We start from the raw sequence: 23496 nt of genomic DNA, 5'->3' as shown, positions 1-23496 counted from the left end.
TACTTTAAAAATTATTAATAACAATTATAAAAAAATTATACGAGCTAAAATATATATGTAACATGGTTGTGAGTTATTCAGATTCCTCTTACTCTATTATGGTGATAGACTTGTTACAATTTCATGACCCAATATTACGGCGTTAACAATATCAGAATCTAAATTCTACAATCTACTTATTAATTTTGATAATTAAATTAAAACTTTTCAAAATCTTATTTCAAAATACATACATCTATTTAAATAAACACTCTGTATTGCAAAGTGCATATTGATGTTTTAAATTAAAACTTTTCAAAACCTTATTTCAAAATATATACATCTATTTAAATAAACACTCTGTATTGCAAAGGGCATATTGATATTTTTTTTCTTCGTAACTTTAGGGTTTGAATCGAAACCCACGGTTACTGGAAATACTTTCATGGCTGTAGGATCCCCGCAACCGTTTTCTGAAGCATGGAATTTTTTTTTTTTTTTCCATTTCTTGCTTTTAGATTTTAGTTTTTATGGTTTCTTAACAGGCATAAAATGTCATAATTAGTGTATATTACTAAAAATATTCTCAAATATTTTATTGACATTACCAGCAATCTAATTATTATTGATAATTAAATTAATATTTTAGAAAGACAATTCTAGACATAGAATATTTATAATTAGTGTATATTACTAAAAATATTCTCAAATATTTTATTGACATTACCAGCAATCTAATTATTATTGATAATTAAATTAATATTTTAGAAAGACAATTCTAGACATAGACATAAATATTCGATAAAAGTTAAATTTTACCATCCACTTAGTATTTAAATTAAAATTCTAAAATTGCTATTTTAAAATAAACATATAAATACCAATTAATTGTTAACAAAATTATATTATTGAGTAATTAAAATTACATAAATCCAAAATAATATTAATAACATTTTTCATCACATTCAAAACCTAAGACTTTTTTTTCTAGTGGGAAGTTCATCTCCGTAAAGAAGCAACATATTACAAATAGGCCGAAGCTAGCAGATAAGTCGAAGCTGCGGATCCATCACATCAATCATTATATATCATACATTATATCATACATTCTCAATAAAGCGCTATAGCTGCTGCGCCACATACAGGAATCGAACACGATAGGATCCGAGAAAACCGACTGCCCCAACCGTTGTACCATGCACATGAATACACGGTACAAAATAACCCAAAAAATGGAAACAATTTCTTTCATCGATATATCAAGATTAATATACATACAGCCATAATTTTTGATAGTTTATCTGTGCATGTAAACGTTGAACCATGACATACTAGTGGCGGATTTGAACATCGAACAAATGGGTGTTGTCTTTTCATCCTTGTATCTATATGTGGAAATTTTGATCTAATCTGAAGCACGATTTGAAATGGGAAAACGATTTGAAATCAAATTCCAGAAATAGAGTAAGGTTTTGGCGGAGAACACCATTAAACTGCTGGGCAGAGATCACATTGATTGATAAAACACATGATATGACAGAGATTATGTTGATTGATAGAACACATGCAGGTTACAGTGTTGATAGAGATCACCATTGAAGCACTTGAAAAAGATGATACACAACATATTTATGTGACAGAGATGACGCAAATCGATACAATAGGTCGACATTATGGCATTTTCTTATTACCAAACATCAAGGAAACAAATTATTTTCGATGTCAAGCTCAGTAAATCATCACAAATTTTTCATTTTGCATACGGATGTTACAATTATTAGCGGCACTTGATTTCCCGGTTGTTTTTGCAGAGATTTTCGTGCCATATATCATGAGTGTTACTTATGTTGAAAATTTGTGGATATGAGTGGTGGGATAATTCTTGAGCAGCTTGTTTATCGTCAATGTCATGCTAAAGTGACTATTTGATCTACAAGGCCCGTAGTTGTCGACGATGAAAGATGTGATCCTTTTATATGCGAAGGAAAATGGGATCATCTTTTGGTTAACAGACATGAGCAGATTTGGTTGAGCCCCACCAGAAGCTTTATTGTTCACCTGGAGTGGCAAAAGCATTCCATTCAAAAATGTGATTATACATGTGTAAGATTTTTTGAGAGGAGAAATAAGTGGGCTTATTTGCATGTATGGATCTGCGTTTTATATTTTCTACATCACTTTATGAAGTCAGATACTTCTCCCTCAAGTAAGCTTAAGATAGCTTATGTTGTGATAATCTTTTGTAATCTTGACATAATCATCATCTTCAATGGGAATGATTAGATTTATGCATCTTATTAGGTGCTAATAATAACTAGTTAGCTTAAAAAGATGATGATATTTTAATTCTAACAAAGATTAATTCTAGTAAAGGTTTCTTTTGTGAATGAGTAGATAATTATGGATAAGGGCATTTTCTAGTTTAGTATTGGTTCTTTTCCATATTGAATAAATAAAAAATAAGATTTCTATTATTAGTGCAGTAGACATATTTGTATAATAACAATGGTATGACGTTTAACTTGTTTATGCAATAACATATATAGATGAGATGGTTGATCTTGATCTAAATGTAGTTAATTTAGTAGTTAATTTAGTAATATATGTAATATCAAATATTATATATACATACATATCTAATAGTATTTATTATAGATCTATTGCAATATGAATAGAGATGGTACTTTCTTTCTTTCTTTCTTTATCCATGAATAGAGATGTGATTGAGGAAACTTGACATCCCCTTATCAAATAAGGATCCAACATAGAGAGCTTAAACATTGATATACCAAATGAATTCATTCATTCTTTCTTTCTTTGGATATACCACATGAAGTCATTCATTCATTCTTTCTTTCTTTCTTCCTCCTCCATGAATACAGATGAGATTGAAGAAACTTGACATCGATATATCAAATGAGGATCCAACATACAGATCTTCAACATTGATATACCAAATGAAGACTTACTTCCTTCCCTCCTTTGTTTGTTTATTTAATTATTTATTTATTTATTTACAGTGTAGCTTGAGCTTCATCAACTTATTTAGGTTGAACAAGGTGAATTGTATAATTTGTATTTAGTTGACTAGATATTTCTTTTTTTCTTTATTTCTTTCTTCATAGGTTAGCTTGAGCTTCATCAAATTGTTTAGCTTGAGGAAACATGGGATTGAGGAAACTTGACATCCATATATCAAATGAGGATCCAACATTCATATACCAAAATAAAACTGATTAACTTCCTTCTTCCCTTTATTTATTTATTTACATCTTAGCTTGACCTTCATCAAATTGTTTAGGTTGAACAAGGTGAATTGTATAATTAATATTTAGCATTGTGTAAGAATCGGTCTTTCTTTTTTTTCATTTCTCTCTCTCTCTCTTTCTTTCTTTATTTAGCTTTATCAAATTATTTCTATTTCTCTATCTCTTTATTTCTTTATTTATTTAGCTTCATCAATTTGTTTAACTTCAGCAAGATCAATTGTATAATTGTTTAGGAAAAATAAGAAGGTGTTGCATGAATTTTAACTTAAAATTGTCATATTTATTTAATGTAATATGCAATTTGTGTTTAGTAAAGTTATTTAATGAAAATATAACTTTTAAGAACTTTTATCATGTTTATAATAAGATTTTAAAATTTAACTCTAATAATAGAATAAGTTTTTACTAATTTAATGGTAATAAAATATTTAGATAAATTTAACATTGAATGGATACCAAAAATACATTAATTTAAAATTATTAAGAAAATTTTAAGGAAAAAAAAATGAATTTCAAAACAAAAATATATATTAACAAAATTAATTGAAATTCAATATCATAATATTATTATATTCTTGGAAAAATAAAAATACAAAATTTAATTCATATCCAACCAAAAAATGGACACTATATAAAAAACCAACTTAATATATTTTCATTTTTCAATAAGTGTATTACCTATCCATTTAAGTAAATATCTAACAAAACTACTGGAAATGTAATAAAAATTAATGGTTTTTATTTTATTTTTTAATCTCTCTTTTAAAAAAACCATTTCAAACTTAAACATTATTGATGCTATTTAAAAAATTCATTTAAAAAACAAACAAAGATAAAAGTGATCAATTTTAGTGGTGGGCAATGTCAAAGCCCTGTATTGGGTCAATTTGTTTTCCAAAGGGACCATCGTCATTAATAATTTTACCAGGCCCTTACATGACAAGGACGTTATGGTTGTTGATAGTGTTAACCTTGCTATCACTCTGGCCTCCTGTGATCTGTTTTCTCCCTGTTTATAAATATTGTAAACAAATCTGTTTTCGAATATTGTTCGAAATTAATTAAAGAATAAATATAGCTATATCTGTTATGTTTTTTCGAAGCAAATTCACTCTGATCATATATATTATCAGATCATATATAGGATTATTATTATTTTATTGTATAATATATTCAATTGTAATAAGAATGCACTAAATGTAATGCATAAAGAGAGATTCCAACGAATACAATTATATAGTATTAATGTGGCGTATCGAGATTATGTATTACATACGGTGACTTGGTTCTCGCTTCACCGAGTTAGATACATGCGGAGTTTAATTGGATGCAGCTTTTAATTACGTACAACAATTTCTCAGTTTTAATGAATTGTACACATAGGTAGAAACGAAACAACCTGCGAGAAGATGTGTTGTGCTAGGATATTGTAAGTTTTCTCTGTTGGATGGAAAGAATCCCAGAACACGTGTTTCGATGGATCGGGGCACATTGGGGTCTCGGAGTTGCAAAATATTGATGCCTCCAGCAAACCCGTTCCGCAGCAACCTCTCCTCACTTCTTCAAAGCCTTCCACACATTAATTATAAATTGTTAGCAACCTCCCAACACAAGTGCCATGAAACTCATTCAAGCATGAAGGGATTAGAAAGAGCTAGAATATTACCATATTTACTGGGATTCTTTATAATGTCAAGCAGCTTATCATATATGTCAATATAAGCCATTTTAAGACCAGGAAGCTTGGGTTTCAAAGTCTCCAGTAAGGCTGTAGCCTTTTGATTAAATGAGATCGCAACATCATTAAATTCATCAACGCACGAGTTACGGATAAAGTTGTGGATAGTAATTTCTGCAGGCAAACATCCGAAAGGAGGAAGACCGATAAGGCCAAATAGGGTGGCACCTTCGCTGTAAATACCCTGTCACAATAATCATTTGGTATTCTGAACTATATCAGCGCAAAGATTCTCATGAGTAAGATTCTGTATTCATAACTATGTTCTCATAGGTAATTTATGCATTCATGATTATAAAAATAAGAACATTAAAAAAACACGACATTTGCAACAATATTTGGTTTTCATAACTATATCTACGCAAGTTTCTCATTAGTAATTTATTCGTTCATGATTAGAAAAATATAATAGTTATATTAAAAGTTTGATGATTTTAGTTTTTTTTGGGCATATCATGGTAGGAAATAAATACCATTTTATTTCAAAATGTTTTGAGCCTATGTTTATATATTTTAATTTTTAAAAATTAAAATATAATAATATATTTTAATATAAAATAATTAAAATATAATATACATGATTAAATTATAATATTCAACCCTCATGGATGAAGTGGAACAGAATCAGATGCTCTACCCCATATAAAAAAAATTGTTTATCCTATATGCTTTCTATTTGCCGTATAATTTATTTTTGTAACTTATACATATCCCATATCTCGGCATCTATACATTCATAATTATTTGAAACACCACCTTGGTTGTGCATTCGAATATACTTATATTTTTGTCATTACTCAGGGCGGTCTCTCACCGTCTTCTGTTTTTGTTTTTCCAAACCTTAAAAAAAAAAAACCAGAGAAGTGATGTCTACAGAACACTCCAATAAGTGATGTCTACATAATAGTGTAGGAAATTAAATTATAATATATAATATAATACAAAAAAATTATATAATATTTTTTTAATTAATTTAATTTAAATATTATAAAATTATTTAATTATTTCAGTATGGGTTGGCTTTTGTATAAACCAATTCATTTCTCATTAATATTTTTAAAAGCAATAAGATCCAGTAATTATCAATTCTATTAAAATTTATTTGATCAATTTTTTATCAAATTTTAAAAAATAAAAACCATTCAATCAAGTAATTATCAATTTTAAAAATTAATAAATAATTTTTTTATTAAATTTGATGTAAATATATTAATGGATAAACATATTATTTATCACTTTTTTAAAGTATAAATATTGCTATTATTTTGTAAAATTGATTGGATAAAAATTTCCTAAAACACATTAATAAATTGTTTATTTTTCAATAATTTTTTTTTGAGAAATATTAATAAATTTACTTTATTTTATTATAAATTTTATGAACATTTTCTTCTTAATCTTGAACATTAGAAAATTGGAAACGTGTTCATCAAATACTAATAATATAATTATTCCTGGAAACACATTAGAAAATTCGAAACGTGTTCATCCAATACTAATATATAATTATTCCTAAGACTATTGAAAGAAAGAATATTCTTATATTTAATGAAAAAAATAATTATTTGACCTAATTGCTATACTCCAAAAATATTTTAAAAATATTCTAAATTACACAAATTAAGAAATATTCAAAAAATTATTCTAAATTACATTGAAATAAGATAGACATATTGATATACATCCCTCAACGTGAAATATCATTGCTAATGTAAAGTCAATGTGATTACCTCGATAAATTTTGAGAGAGAATCGAGAAGAAGATCCTGGAACCCTGTAACATTATACTGATCTCTAGTAATGGGATTGAGATAATAATTATTGCTAAAGTCATTGGTTCCCGTACTTATCAGGAACAAGGCTCCTGATATTATCTTGAGGGCATTCTCCCGGCCTACCATGTTTACCAGCTGCTCTCGATAAAGCTTGAAATTCTCCCACTGCTGTCCCATAGTTAGAACATTCTGCATAAATCCAAGATTATATTTCAGCTATGAAATGTTTTTCTGTATATAACTAAATCCTTATATATCGTTGTAGCATCACATATAAAACATGTACAAATAAGGGTTAGAAAACATGTACAAACAAGGGCGAGTGAGGTAGAGTCCTCGTATCCAGAAGCAGAAGAAGCAAAGCTGGCGCCTGTCAGGATTCGTGGTCCTTGGAATTCAGGATCCAAATATGCGTGCACTACATCTGGAAGGCCCGCTAATCCGGCTGTATACAATGGGAAAAATTAAACCTAAACATTATTACCAAAGGATAATAAGAATAAAAGAGATGGAAAAATTGATCATTATACAGAATTGGAAATATTGAAAGCTAATCATCTCTGGAAAGGATACTAACAGTCCTACAATTGTGATCATTATACAGAAAACTGTACCGGATCAATTAGAAGCACTTATAAAAGAAGCCCACTATCACCTCCTATGTCCATCTATGTGTTAGCAGGTTTCTTGGGTTTCAGATTTGTGATTTTTTAGGTTTTAGATTTATAAAATTTATGGTTTTGCTTATGTTATTCATTTCATTTCTAATGGTGTTTATTTAAATACAGGAAAATTCTATGTTAATTTGTCTTTGCTACTATTAAGATCCAAAACGGGGATGCCTCTTGTCACTAGGACCAATTAACATGAAGACTTTCTACATTCACATAGATTATAATAGTCCCAAAATTGGGATGCCTCTCGTCACTAAGACCAATTAACATGAAGTCTTTCTACATTCACATAGATTATATTAGAAATTATGTTATTCATTTCTAATCAAATTTATTTAAATACAGAAAATCTCCATAACCACTATTAAAATCCAAAACTGGGATACCTCTGATCACTAAGACCAATTAACATGAAGTCTTTCTACACTCAAATTAATTATATTAAAAATCAATACTGTGATCAAAACTATAAATTACTATAAATTCTGAGTCTAAACAACTTAACTCATTCAAATTTACCTAAACTACCCAACTCAACCATAGTATATTTTCTTTCTCCTTTCTGCATCAAAATGGAAATGGGAAGTGAAAGAGGGGCAATCATAAGTACAAACTTACAGGCTATATCTGTTACTAATTTTCCGTTGGTAAATCTACCAGTGGATTTATGATCCACGAAATCTCTCCCATATGGAGGAAAGTTAGCCTTCGCAAGAGTTACAAGTCCATTGTTATTACCAGGGTCTACAGTAGAATCTCCAAATATATAAATGGCTGGCACTAAAGGCTTTGCGTCCGTTAGATTTGGTGCATGCAATGTTAGGAAAATACTCAGACATGCGGCAATACAAACATTCAGACGCCCCTCCATAGCAAATACTTTGTCTGAATCGTACAGTGGCACACCAACGTTAAATAGCAAGCTGATGGGTTTACATAAGGCAGTTGACGATAGCGATGAGTTACTTACCTGTGCATCTTATCACAGGATGAAATTTGCGTGAACGTATGGAATTTGACCAGGCAAATGTGCTTATCCAATGTGATTATAAAATATTATTAGTATTAGTTTATGGATGGAAGAACAATTCGCAGAAGTATGTCGATTGTGTGGAATTGGGTTGGATTTTAATATACAGTCCGATAATCACCACAATCTGCTTCCACTTTCAACCTTTTCCATAACATTTAAATCTAAAAGAACATAATAAGGCTAAACATCCTGCACATCAATTGATTTTAATTGATCTAAAGTTACAGGGTATTGCTGTCTAGTTCTGGAATTCAACCCTCATCCGTAGTCATTGTCCTGGCTGGGTCAATCAAATCTGATGGGACACGAAATATCCTCATATTCAAGTCATCTGCACGGAATAAACCTCTACTTTGTCAATCCTAAAGTCTACTTTGTCAATAGGTTAGGTTTGAAAATGACTCGTTGCTTTGTTTGACAAACGCAATAGCAAGACATGGAACGCAAACACGTTAAGGGTAGGAAGGGTTTGCAACTTTTCTATCCTCGTGGGCATGAAACTTCTTAAATCTAGGATCCTGAAAGTCATGAACTCAATCCTAACAAAACATTTATATATATATTTTAGTAAAACCTATCAAACTCAGGTGTGAAAACAATATATTCGTTAAAAAAAATGTATATTTATATTGTATGCTTTGAACATTGCTTTCTAAAGACCATTTAAGGTGGCGTGGTTGAAGAAACGATGCATAACCACATACTTTTGCCTCACTCCATCTGCATGGAGGAAAATGTGAGGTTTGAAGATTACGTTTTAGCTACTTATACAAATCTATACCGTGATTAAACAATTGCATATCTTTCTTTATTAAGAAGTTTTTAAGAAAGATGCATAATTAGCCATTTTTCTTTTATTTGATTTGTTTTAAGATTGGTTTGAAGACGAAGATGGGGTTTAAAATTTTGGTTTATTTATTTAAATAAATTTATTATTATGTTTTTTGTTGTGTGATATTAACACAATCAGCTCCATTGTATCCAGATATCTTTTAAAATAATTAATTATGATATTTTTAGAATAGTTAATCTTTTTGATGGAGTAAATTTTTTTTTTTAAATAAAATGAAATTATAGAATATAAGTTTGGTTTATAAAATAAAATCAACATTAAAATATAACAATTCAATTATATATATATATAGTGACATTCACATCAAAATATATCTTAATATATATTTGAAATTCCATGATTATGTATATTTGTTACTCACAAAACATGTACCTCAGAACATATATGGATTCATACTTGGAGTTCTAAGTTTATGTATACTTGTTATTTCCAGAATATGTGGTTTGTATGTGGTTATTCAAATAAACTTTATTATATTAGTGATTTAAAACTTGATTATTAATGGAAATGAAATTGTGTAAGTGGATAAGGATAAAAATGACCTTTAATCCATAATGATAGCTTTAGCTCGAGATGATTTTATTTAGGTCATTGTAAAAAGTTAAAATTATAATAGTTTGACTTTTTCCCATATTGATATAAAAATGAATTTTCATCCCATAATGATAGGTGTAGTTAGAGATGATTTTATTTAGGTAATGGTAAAAAGTTAAAATTATAATAATACTTTTTCCCAATTTATGATTGTGTAGAACCATTATTTATTTATTTTTTTTTATTTTTTTTGGGCTATTTTTTAGATGAGTTTATTTAGGTGATTGTAAAATATTAGATTTGTGATTATAAAATGTTAGATTTTAAAATTTTGTAGTTTTCCAATTGTATATAAACATTTAATGTGTGGATGTTTAGACTTTTTGAGAATGATGAATTTTTTTGGGAGTTAAAGATGATGGATTTTTTTAGGATTCAAAACATCGACACATTTCACATATCAGTGTGGGAAATCCGGAATCTTAATCTACCACTGTAAAATGTAAAATTGCAATAGGTTGATTTTTTCTCAATTTATGATTTTGTGTAGAAATTTTTTTCTTTTCTACTTTACAAAATTCCTAAGATGATTGGTACCACTAACATTTCGCTTAAGTAGCCACAACCGATGGGTATTTAAGCTATTAAAATCACACTATTAACCTTAACCTCTAGGGGCATCTACCTCTAGGGGCATATAAGCAGTCAAAATTGTAGGGAATCTAAGCCATAAAAACACACAAGGCATCAAAGTAGGTAAAATCACAAGGCTAACATAGGGGCATCTGAGCCATCCAAATCACACTGGGTCCGAGTTTGGGTCACACTAGACATAGCCCTTAACATGGGTGGATTTTTGGCCTCAAACTTTTGAACTGGTGAAATCTAAATATGGATGAACTTATGTATTACATTAAATTATGTTTCATACTTTTTCAAAATTGTATAAATATTATATTACATTTTGTAATTTTGGATAGTTGTATTACATTAACATATTAATGTAATTTAGATAATTATACCTTAATATCATCACACTGGGATAAAAATATTTTATTACATGCAAATCTAAATATTAACTTATAGTAATCAAAATAATAATTTTAAAAAAATTTTAAATTGAACTTTAACCTGAATTTTGAAGTATTATGATTATCTTTGTAGATAATGCATTGGGTTTTTGGTCAAACCCATATTATTTTGGGTCAATGAACCTCTAACATAGCACGTGCATTCGTGGCATACTAAACAATACCCTTAATCTGACTACATATTGGAAAATACCTCTAAAAGTCCCGTTATTTAACCCCCTACCAATAAAACATTCCTAATTTAAAAAGAAAAAACCCTACTTTAACAAAGTTACTGATTTTCAAAAGTGATTATTCAGAACATCTTTTTTTAGAATACACCTTTTTTTTGGAGCTTATTTTTGGCAGTTTAAATTTTCTTATGTATGTATTTTGAAAAGTGTTGAACCTCCTTTTTTTATGGCTTATTTTTTACACTTTAAATTTTCTAATATATTAATTGTGAATATTTTTTATTAAATGTTCATTATTTTACCATTTTTCAAGCTGTCTTATTCATCTTCTTGTTTTTCATCCTAAGATTGTTATTTGTTAAGGGTTTCTCAAACATATGTTTTTGGTTTTTCTTTGGAATATTTTTATATAATGAAATTTTTAATTTCTTTTTCAAAGTCTGAAAAAAATAATAACATTAATATTTTGAGGTTAGGATTTTTTATATATTTATATATTGTTAATTAATACTTCAATAGACATAAAATAATTGTCACTAAAAAGTAGCAATTTTAATCACTTCCAAAAATAATAAACTTTTTGCATATAGATATAATTAAAAAAAATGTTATTTTAAACACTTTGAAAAAAAATACACATTTTTCATGTGGATATAATTTAAAAAATATGTATTTGAGGACCTTTTCGCTAAAAATGACACGTTAAACAACAAAAAAATTAAGAGAAATTTGAATAAAAAAGTTAAAAAATAATAAATTTTATAATTTTTTTATGAATTTTATATACAAAGATGATGACATTTTAAGTATTTTTCCGTAAAAAATCATTCAAATAAGATTTAAAGTAAAACTCACCCGAAAAAAAATGTTACAAAAATATAACATAGAATGTAAAAAATAAGAATATTAATTACAAAGAAAAACTTAAAAAAGTTTAAATAATTAAAAACTACCTAAAAATGATAATAATTAAAAATAGACATTTTTAAAAATATATAAAAAAGAGTAATTTAAAAAAATATATATTATAAATTAAATTTTCAAAAATTTTTATTAAAAAAATAAAAAATTTGGGGCGTCGTCTTTCCTGACCATGTGGCCATGGGTTCTAGCCCTTGGTAGGCATGTAGCTTCCCGCAACTCCTAGACCACCCTAGACCGGACCCCACAGTCCCCTGGGTGGGGAAGTCAATCTCTAAGCCTGCCTAGGGCGAGACCCTACAACCTTTTGGGTGAGGAAATCAATATCCCAGCCTGCTCAAGGCCAGACCCCGAGCCCTTGTAGTCGAGGAAGTCGATTCTAGGAATTGACTTCCCCACCTAGGGGACTCCGAGGTCTAGCCCTAGGTAGGCTAGGAGCTGCGGGGTTTTCAATTTTTTTTTTTTTTAATTTTTTCCTTAAAGGTTTTTTTTTTTTTAAATTATATATATATATATATATAGCGGGGTTTTCAATTTTTTTTTTTTTTAATTTTTTCCTTAAAGGTTTTTTTTTTTTTAAATTATATATATATATATATATATATATATATATATATATTTCTACGTTTCCTTTTTTTAATTTATTTTTTAGTTTATGTTGTTTTTTTTTTTTTTTTTTCGGTTTCTCAACTTTCCTTTTAAGTGTAATTTTTAATTTTTTTTTTAACTTTTAGTGCTTCTAATTTTTATCTTTAAGGTTTCTTTCTCTTTTTTATTTATTGGCTTTTAAAATTGTAAGTTCTATTTTTTTTAACATTTTTTTTAACATTTTTACTGTAAATCTTATTTGAATCATTTTTTTTAAATAAATAAATGGCGTTGGACAAATGGGTTGATAAACCCAAGGGATATGAACCCTTAGGTTGATAAACCCAATTATTTGACATTATAAACTCAAGGGATTAATTCTAAAACCCCAAGGTATTGTAAACACAAGGGAATAATACTAACACTAGGAAGATGAACACTTAGATTACTAAAACCAGCAGATTAATGTTATAAACCCAAGGGATTAATACTAAAAAACCAATGGATTATAAACCCAAGGGAGTAATATTAAACACAAGGGATTAATATTATAAACCCTAGGTATTAAACCCTAAGATAAATACTAGAAACACTAAAATAAGCATGGTTGACAATGTTTTACCATGGTTAATTTTCATAAAGACAATCTTTGTCACAATGTGACATTTGACCATGGTTGACCATGGTTGATTATCATATTGAGAAAATCTTTGTCAGAATGTCACATTGGACCATGTTTACTTATGGTTGACAATAATTATAAACCTAAGGGATTTATATGAAATCCTAGGATTAATATTATAAACTTTATGAATAATATTATACCATAGGAATATGAACCCTTAGATTGAAAAAACCTAGGGATTGATATTATTCACCCAAGGGATTAATTCTAAAACAAGAAGGTATTATAAACCCAAGGAAATAATACTAAGCCTAAGGGATTAATATTATAAACACTAGGTATATAAACCCTAAGATAAATATTATAAACCGAAGGGAATAATAAACCCAAGGGATTAAAATTAAAAACCCGAAGGACTATAAACCCAAGGGATGAAAATCAACCATGGTCAATAACCATGGTCACATTTAGACAAAGATAATCTCTTGGTCCAACATCACATTGTGACAACCATGGTCTTCTATGGTCAACCATGTTCCAACGTTCCATTGTGGTAAAATTTGTCTCAATATTAAAATCAACGATGGTCAATCATGGTCAACCATGGTCACATTATGACAACGGTTCTTTCTTTCTCCAACATCACATTGTGACAACATGGTCATCCATGGTCAACCATGGTACAACGTCACATTGTGACAAACATTGTCTCAATATGAAAATAAACTATAATCAACCATGGTCAATAATTTTCCAATGTCACATTGTCAGAAAGGTTGTCACAATATGAGAATCAAGCATGGTCAACCATAGTCTAACGTCACATTATGACAAATATTTTGTCAATATGAAAATCAACCATCATCAGCCATGGTCAACCATGTTTTTTTAGGGTTTATAATATTTATCCCTTAGGTTTAACATTATTCCCTTGGGTTTATAATCCCTTGGGTTTTTAGTTTTAATCCCTTGGGTTTATTTATTCACTTAGTCAACAACCATGGTCACATTGTGACAAAATTTGTCTCTTGGTCCAGCTTCACATTGTGACAATATGGCCATCCATGCTTAACCATGGTACAACATCACATTGTGACAGAGATTGTCTCAATATGAAAATCAACCATAGTCAACCATTGTCCAACGTCGTATTGCCACAAAGGTTGTCTCAATATGAAAATCAATCATGGTCAACCATACTCCACATTGTTACAAAGATTTTGTCAATATGAAAATAAATCGTTGTCAACCATGGTCAATCATGTTTCTTTTAGAGTTTATAATATTTATCCCTTGGGTTTAATATTATTCCCTTCGGTTTTTAGTATTCATCCATTGGGTTTATTATTCCCTTGGGTTTATAGTATTTATCCTAGGGTTTATATACTTTGGATTTATAATATTAATCCTTGGTTTATAATATCAATCCCTTGGGTTTATCAATCTAAGTGTTAATATTCATATTGTATAATATTATTCATAAGGTTTATAATATTGATCCTAGTGTTTAATATAAATCCCTTTGGTTTATAATCATCGTGAACTATGCGTAACCATGGTCCAATGTCACATTGTGAGAGAGATTTTCTCAATATACAAATCAACAATGGTCAAATGTTGCATTGTGACAAATATTGTCTTAATATGAAAATCAACCACGGTAAAACATGGTCAACCATGTTTATTTTAGGGTTTATAGTATTTATATTAGGGTTTATATACCTAGGGTTTAGAAGATTAATCCCTTCGGGTTATCCCTTGGGTCCATGGTCCAATGTCGCGTTGTGATAAACATTATCTCAATATGAAAATCAATCATGGTCAACACAATAAATTAATATTATAAACCCAAAGTGATAATAAGCCTAGGGGGTTAATACTAAAATCCCAAGGGAGTAATATTAAACCCAAGTGATTGATATTATAAACCCTAGGTATATAAACCCTAAGATAAATACTATAACCACTAAAATAAACATGGTTGACCATGTTTTATCATGGTTGGTCTTCATAGAGACAATCTTTGTCACAATGCAACATTTGACCATGGTTGATTTTCATATTGAGAAAATATTTGTCACAATGTGACATTGGACCATGATTGTGCATGGTTGACCATGATTATAAAGTCAATAGATTTATATTAAGCCTTAGGATTAATATCATAAACCCTATGAATAATATTATACCCTAGGAATATGAACCCTTAGATTGATAAACCCAAGGATTGATATTATAAACACATGGGCTTAATTTTAAATTCCCAAGGCATTATAAACCCAAGGGAATAATAATAAACCCAAGGGATTAATATTATAATCCCAAACTATATAAACCCTAAGATAAATATTATAAACCAAAGGGATTAAAACTAAAATCCCAAGGGATTATAAACCTAATTGGTGAAAATCAACCATGGTCAACCATGGTCACCTTGTGAAAAATATTATTTCTTAGTCCAACGTCACATTGTGACAACCGTGGTCATCGATGGTCAACCATGTTCCAATGTCGCATTTTGGCAAAGATCATCTCTATATGAAAATCAACCATGGTCAACCATGGTCAACCAAGGTCACATTGTGACAAACGTTCTTTCTTAGTCCAATGTCAAATTGTGACAACATGGCCATCCATGGTCAACCATGGTACAACATCGCAGTGTGACAATGATTGTCTCAATATGAAAATCAATTGTAGTCAACTATGGTCAAACATTTTCCAACATCACATTATTAGAAAGGTTGTCTCAATATGAGAATCAATCATGGTCAACCATAGTCCAACGTTGCATTGTGACAAATATTTTGTCAATATCAAAATCAACAGTGGTCAACCATGTTTTTTTAGGGTTTGTAATATTTATCCATTTGGTTTACTATATTTCCTTTGGGTTCATAATCCCTTGGGTTTTTAATATTAACCCCTTAGGTTTATTATTCCCTTCGGTTTATATTTTAATCTCTTGGGTTTATTTATTCTCTTGGTTAACCATAGTCAACAACGATGTTGACATTGTGACAAAGGCTTTCTCGTGGTGCTATGTCACATTGTGACAACATGGTCATCTATGGTCAACCATGGTACAATGTTGCATTATGACAAAGATTGTCTCAATATGATAATCATGGTCAACCATGGTCAACTTTGGTCAACCATGGTCGAACGTCACATTGTCACAAAGATTGTGTTGGTATGAAAATCAACCATGGTTAAGCATGGTGAACTATGGTCTAATGTCGCATTGTGAGAAGGATTGTCTCAATATGAAAATCAACCATGGTTAACCATGTTCACTTTAGTGTTTATAATATTTATCGCAGGGTTTATATAGCTTGCATTTATAATATTAGGACCTTTGGTTTAATATTATTCCCTTGGGTTCATAACCTTTAGGGTTTTAGTGTTAATCCCTTGGGTTTATAAAATCAACGCCTTGGTTTTATTCTTCCCTTGTGTTTATAAATCAAACACATTTACTAAGACTTTAGTGTATATCAACCATATTTACTAAAATAATTATTATTATTACTAAATATTTATTGTTATTAAAATTATTATTGTTAATTAATATTACTACTATTATCAATTATATTAAATAATTTATAATTTAATAATATTAATTAATATTGTAATAATAATAATATTAATTTTATTGTAATAATATTACTTTTATTAATATATATTTATGATAGAAATGAAACGTTTAGAGTATTTTAATCATATTAAATAATTATTTTATATTAGATAATTTAAAATTAAATTATAATAAATTATATTAAATATTAAATATTATTTAATATAAATTAATATTTATTATTAATTATAATAACAAAAATAATATTAAAAAAATATTATGATAATAATTTTTTTATATTATTTATATTATTTTATATTTATTAGAAATAAATACAAATGAAATTTTTAACTTATATCAAGTACATGTGATTGTGCTTTTACCATACATAAATTTTAAGAGCACAAATGTAAATTTTAAAATCTATACTAAAAATGCAACCAAAAAATAATATCACAATAACATCAAACTCATCCATATGCATTTCCAAATTGTAGAGAGTAATTTGTGAAGACAAGTAAAGGTCGATGGGTGGCATCTTTGGTATAAATATTCTGGCACAAATCATTTAGTATCACAACCTTATTATACACAAAGTCCCTATTAATAATTATCCATTCATATTCATTGAGGATTATAAATTAATAATATTTCATTTATAGTTTTTCATAATTAAAAATTAATAAAACTAGAAATTATTTATTTATATTTCTAATAATATTTAGACGAAAGAAGAGATGTATTTAGGCTTTCTCCATTGACCCTACATGGTTTTTATCAATTTTCTTAAAAACAATTTTATCAAAATCTGATTTTGGTAAACACGTATCAACAAATTGTTTATCATTTTTTTCCAAATTTAATTATTAATACTTTCGTCATGGAAATTTGGTCTTAATATAAGATAATATGTCCATCCCTTTCTTCGAACATTAATATTAAACTCCACTCTATCTAATTGCTAAAAAAGAAAAAGAACCGTTATATCAATCAACATGATCATTCCGGAGAGAGTCGAGAAGAAGATCCCGGAACCGTGTAATAGTGTGCACCCGTAATGGGATTGACATAATAATAATGGGCAAAGTCAGATGCGTGCCTAATTACACACAATAATTAAAGAAAAAATTAAAAAGTTATTGGTAAAGTCATGCTCTCATCCTTATCGCAAAACAAGGCTCCCGGTATTATCTCATTGACATTCTCGCTGGACACCACATTGAGAAGCCGCTTTCGGTAAAGCTTAAATTCTCCAGCTGCTGAACCAGAGTTTGAACATTCTGCATGAATTCAATATTATATTTGGTTCACGCAATGCTACGCAAGTACTGAGACACGTGAAAATACAAACATTAAGACTCCCGTGATACTTTCTGTGAAACGCCCATGTTAAATAAGAGCATGATGGGTTTGAAACGCCCATGTTAAATAAGAGCATGATGGGTTTACAACGGGCAGTTGACGATAGCGATGACTAACTTGCCTCTTGACTTATCACAGCATGGAATTTGACGGGCGCAATATGCCCATTACAAAAGGGACACCGTAGTTGTTTAGTTTTGGAATTCTAACCCTGGCCAACCGTCAGTGTCCGGAATGGGGTCAATAAAACTGATGTGAGAAGTAAGATCCTCATATATAATCTTCGTCTATTAAGGCAGAAGAATTGTCTTTACAATTAAAAGTGGTCGGAATCTAGTAAAAGAAATTCAAAAAAGTTGGTAGTAGTTGTGTTTGAATCATGATTTTGATGGTGGAAATAGGTTCAGCATGAGGCACCCAAAATCTTGAAGTTTGATAGCTGTAACCTGGATTTACAAAAATCCCTGTAAGATTTTATTAAAATTTTGACGGAATTTCTATGATTTTTAGGGAAATTTGCAAGCTAGTTAGAGGACTACGACATAAGGGGAACATCGAATTTGAAATTGAAAATTTTGTTGGGGGTAAATTTTTTACCTATTCTTTATTTTACCGTTTGATAGTTTGATTGCATTTATGAAGAGGCGAAAATGTTTTATGATTTGTTTTATTTAAATATTTATATTACAATGAAATAAAATAATAATGAGTATATATTGGTGATTGTCTTTACTATTTCGTTACAGGACTAGTAGCATAAACACAAAAAAATGGAACTGTTCATACTTTCATAACCTGCGGGTCTCATAATACAAAAATGCAAAGAATATTATATAGAAGCAAAGAGTATTATATAAAAAAATCATAATAAAACTGATGAAAATTAACTACTAATATGAGATGGTGCTTTGTAGCTTTTTATTCTACAAGGGTGTCTTCCTAACCTAGTGGTTGGGATTTTCCACCAAAATGTAGAGGGATCCATGCCTCTCAGCCTATGTGATTTTCCTGTCAATTTTGTCCACTTTCTCTATGAGTTCTACCATGCATATGATGATTTCATGCTGAGTCTCAACCTTGTCTATGAGGACTCTTCCCATTAGAGTCTTTATATGCCAATATAGGTTGACTACATACATGTAGGAGGAGGCTTTGACTTTGGTAGATTTCCTAGTGTCTGTGATCCAATCTCTAGTATCCTAGTCCATGTGCGTGTGAGGAATATACCTTTGGGATTGCATACGTGTTCTTCCACATTAGATATTTCTCTCTCAATAGTAGTAAGGATGATATTCATATATATTTCCATAGTTGCTCTAGCAACTCACTCTGCATGGGTGCCCTCATTGAAGGTAGGACTAAAGTTTGGTGAAGAGGGGGGGCCAAAACATCATTTATAGCCTTGGCAAGACGGCCCAACTAATCAACGCCTGGACATACAGGGAGAGTGAAAGAGCATAGGCTAGGAAGAAAGGGGGGGGTAGAAGCACATGAGTTAATGAAATGGGGAGAGGGGGAAAGGGGAACTTCAGAGCACAAAACAAAGAGAGGATGAGACAGGAAAAGGCTTGGACATGGAGGGACAACTAGGATAATGAACGGGGAGGTTGGGTTGAGGACCAATGTGGGGGAAGGGGAGTAGAAAATTGCAGGAGGAAAGGGGATGGCACTGTAACAAAATAGAACACCAAAAATTACTAAGCCCAACAAGGAGAAAGAAACCCGAACACCAATGAAGCTCAAAATGAAAAAGAACTAGAGATAAGAAAAATATAATTCAGATGAGATTCCAAAGAGAAAGAATGAAAAAACTAAACCGTTAATTTCTGAAGGCATTGGCGGAGGTCTCTCACAAGAGAGAGAGAAGGCTGGAGCAATCTTAATTCACGATCAGGATTAGACACCCTAGCCTCACTTGCTCCATGTATTAATTATGTTGAACCAAGCACTCTTGCTCTGCTTGCCTCCCACCATGGTTGGTTTCTTATAAGCATGCAAAGGAACTCCCTTATCAACAGACAACCTCTTTCTTACCACATCTCATAATTATTAACCTTCTCTTCTCTATGACCTTCCATAATGTGTGACCGTCTTTCCTACCTGTGTGAAACCTTGTTTGATTATAATCTTCTTTCCCTAAACGTTACACACACCAGGTTTTCATCACAAAAATCACCATTAACTTGGGATGTGCTCATTCTTTTGCTTGGCAGCAATGTAACCATGTAGGCTGCCAAGTGAAAGGAAACATGCTCACCTTTATTCTCTTGTGTGTTGGCATCTTGAGGCCAGGTCAAATGGCCCATTCACAACCCACCATGTGGATTTTGGTTATGTCAATTTATTCTCTTGCGGGTCTCTTTAAGTTTTTCTGGGGCAAATTGCTTCCAATTTGAGTCCATAACTTCCTCATCATAGTTAAACCTGCATTTGCTAACTTATCCAACCAATTTGTTTCCACTCCTTAGGATGTGCTAGGGAATTAGTGCATTGAATTTTGTTGAGTTTTTTACTATGTTTTCCAGGCTAGCTTGAAGTCTCAAGCTATTTGTGACTTTGGTAGGATTGAAGCCACTTTGGACTTTTTTGGTCATGGTGATGATGGTTTTGCAATCACCCTTTATTATAATTATTTTCATATTTTGTTGGTCGGATATTATTATCCCTTGCTCCATAGTGTATAGTTCTACTACATTGTTGTTATCATTAGGGCTCCAACATATACATTAAGAATCTGGCCCTGTTCATTTCTAAATGTTCCTCCATAACTGGCTAGCCCTATATTTCCTTTGGAAGTTCCATCAAAGTTTACTTTGATTAATCCTTTTGGTAGGGGTTTCCATTTGTATGAGCTTCTTTTTCTACAAGGAGGAGCATGTAGTTGATTTAGCATTATTGATTTGTGAAACCCCATAAGATTCACTATAGTTTCTTCTCCTAATTCGTTTTTCCGATCTTGAGTGGTCCATGGGGAGATTAAGATTGTTTCTTTAATTTCTTTGATGATTGAATACGAAATGTTGTTTATCTCATCATATTTGTACTTAAATATTATTTTGTTGCACTCTTTCCATATCTCCCAGAGGATGAATCATAGGAAGAGTTGTCAGGCTCTATTGATTATGTTATTTTTGGAGGGCATTGATCTCCATTCTTCAATTGTGGAGTGTATGTTGGTACTATTTCCCTCGTTTTCCTAAAAATTATGGTTAATATTCCCCATGGTGCTAAGGTAAATTGAAAACCACTTAGAAGGTTCTCCATAGTTTTTGTATTTGAGAATCATATATAATTGTGTGCTCGACATTGAAAACCTCCTTTTTGAAAGTATATTCCATGTTAGGGTTTAGTTTCGCAAGAGAAGCGAAACAAAAATTGTTATTTTGGGCTAGAACTATGCTTTCCATAATTTTTTCCATTTATTTTCCTCATTTTGTTTCATTGCTCCTGTGAGAATATTGTAGGATTATTTGATATTGAAGTTACCTTTATGGTTGTGTCCCCATTTGAGAATATCATCCCCATTGTCGATTTTGATTTTCCTGAGAGGGAGTTCCTTTTCTAGGATTTGAGATTAGTCCATGGTGTTTTTGTTGGGTGATTGTATAAATTTTTTCCCATTTTCCCCATTGAGTTTGATATGATGATTTCTTCCAATATTGTTTTACTAGATTTTTCCCATGTTGTTGTAGGTTTTTTTTATGTTTCTCAAGTCTTCTCTCTGCTCAAGTTTTGCCCATTGCTACCAAGAGTCTTCCTAAAAGAGCGTTAGGTTTACGTCTCAAGTTTCTCAGAAGCTATGATTTTGTATGAGATGCTTACTGTTAAATTATTGGTTCCATAAGCATGAACCTTTTATTTTTCCTTGCAATCTTATTAGCTTATTTTGATTAACTTTTGGGATGTATTTGTTCTTCCATATTTTTCTACAAAATATCCTATGTTTTTAATCCATCTCCACCATATTTTTCCTCCCATTACTTAGGCTTAAAATTTTTGGATCTCTTAGTCCCATACCTCTTGTGTTTTTGGTTTACAATTTTTTTTCCATGGAACTAGGGCCCAAATTTTCTCTTGCTTGGCGCCTCCCCATAAGAAATATATTTAGATGGGTCATATCTTATGTAGAACAAATTTAGGAGAAAAAAGAACAAAGGTGTGATACAAGGGAATGGCTCGAAGAATGAATTTGAGAAGCATAAGCACGATGGCTAGATTTAAGACTTTGAAGGTCCAACATGAAAGCTTATGCTCAATTTTTTACAAAAGCTCGTCCAAAACTTTGATTCTGATGGAATTTATTACAAAAGGCACACCAAGGTACTTCGGCGAAAGGGAGTTGCATTGAATTAAAAGAGTTTTGGAGATGTTAGTTTGAATGGTTAAAAGATTGTTGAAGAAGAAGACCATATGTTTTGTGATATTGATGTCAATTATGCAGGCACTTGCAAAGTCAGAGAGGAGAGTCCAAAAAGTTAGTGCTTCTTTGATGGTGGGTTGACCCCTAAGAAGTATCTCATCAACAGACTGTTGGTGAGTGGATGGAGAATTAGTTGGTCCATTAGTGAGGCCTTTGAGGAAGCTAGCAGAGGTATTATGATTGAGATATCTTCCTATAACTTCCACCACGAGGAGTAAAATATAGGAGGAGAGGGGGTCACCTTGTTTGATACGACGAGAGGGAAAGAAGGTGCGGGAGGGTGATCCATTGATAAGAATAGAGAAAAAAACTTTATATATTAGTAACATAACCAGACAAATGCAGGGAACATGAGAGCTATAATCTTTCAACATGAGGGATATAAATTGCCAGCTAAGCTTGTCAAAATCTATATGCATGTTTATTATTATAATCATGGTTGGGTTATTAAAGGAAGAGAGGGAATGGATGTGTTCAACGAAAATGATGATACTATCAAGAATCTATCTTCCCTCTACATAACTTGATTTTTCTTGAGATATTATGTAGGGTAGTAGAGGCTTAAGTCTATTTGCAATGATCTTTGAGATTATCTTGTAAATGACATTGCAAAGAGTGATGGGCTTGAAGTCGGTGGGGGTTTGAGCTTGATAATTTTTACGTATGAGGGTTATGAAGCTAACATATAGAGCTTTGAGTAGGGTTGATTATTTCCTTGAGTCTTCTGTTGTTTTCACCACATCCATCCCTATATTATTGCAACATTCTTGAAAAAAATTAGTGAAGCCATTAGGTCCAAGGGATGTATTTCTATCACTATTTATTTTACCACTTTAGGATTCATTTATCTCATAAGCATATCATTTTGTTCTTGACTTATTATA

At 30.5% G+C, this 23496-nt stretch overlaps 1 protein-coding gene across 1 annotated transcript; it reads right to left on the bottom strand.

Annotated features, from left to right (window-relative positions):
• Positions 1 to 4483: 4483 nt before the first annotated feature.
• LOC149260811 (GDSL esterase/lipase At5g03810-like) lies at positions 4484 to 8306 on the bottom strand. Its single transcript, XM_089380722.1, has 5 exons — positions 8054 to 8306; positions 7076 to 7206; positions 6717 to 6950; positions 4915 to 5170; positions 4484 to 4817 (listed from the first exon to the last, which is right to left on the bottom strand). The coding sequence occupies exons 1-5, from the start codon at positions 8304 to 8306 to the stop codon at positions 4612 to 4614; spliced, it is 1080 nt and encodes a 359-aa protein (XP_089236848.1). The 3' UTR covers positions 4484 to 4611.
• Positions 8307 to 23496: the final 15190 nt, after the last annotated feature.

Source organism: Pinus tabuliformis, chromosome 6 (genome assembly GCF_031772625.1).
Source record: "Pinus tabuliformis cultivar Carrire ecotype Pingquan chromosome 6, CPIR1, whole genome shotgun sequence".
In the NCBI taxonomy this organism is placed as follows: Eukaryota; Viridiplantae; Streptophyta; class Pinopsida; order Pinales; family Pinaceae; genus Pinus; species Pinus tabuliformis.
The sequence above is the reverse complement of the archived record's forward strand: the minus strand, read 5'-3'. Positions and strand labels throughout refer to the sequence as shown.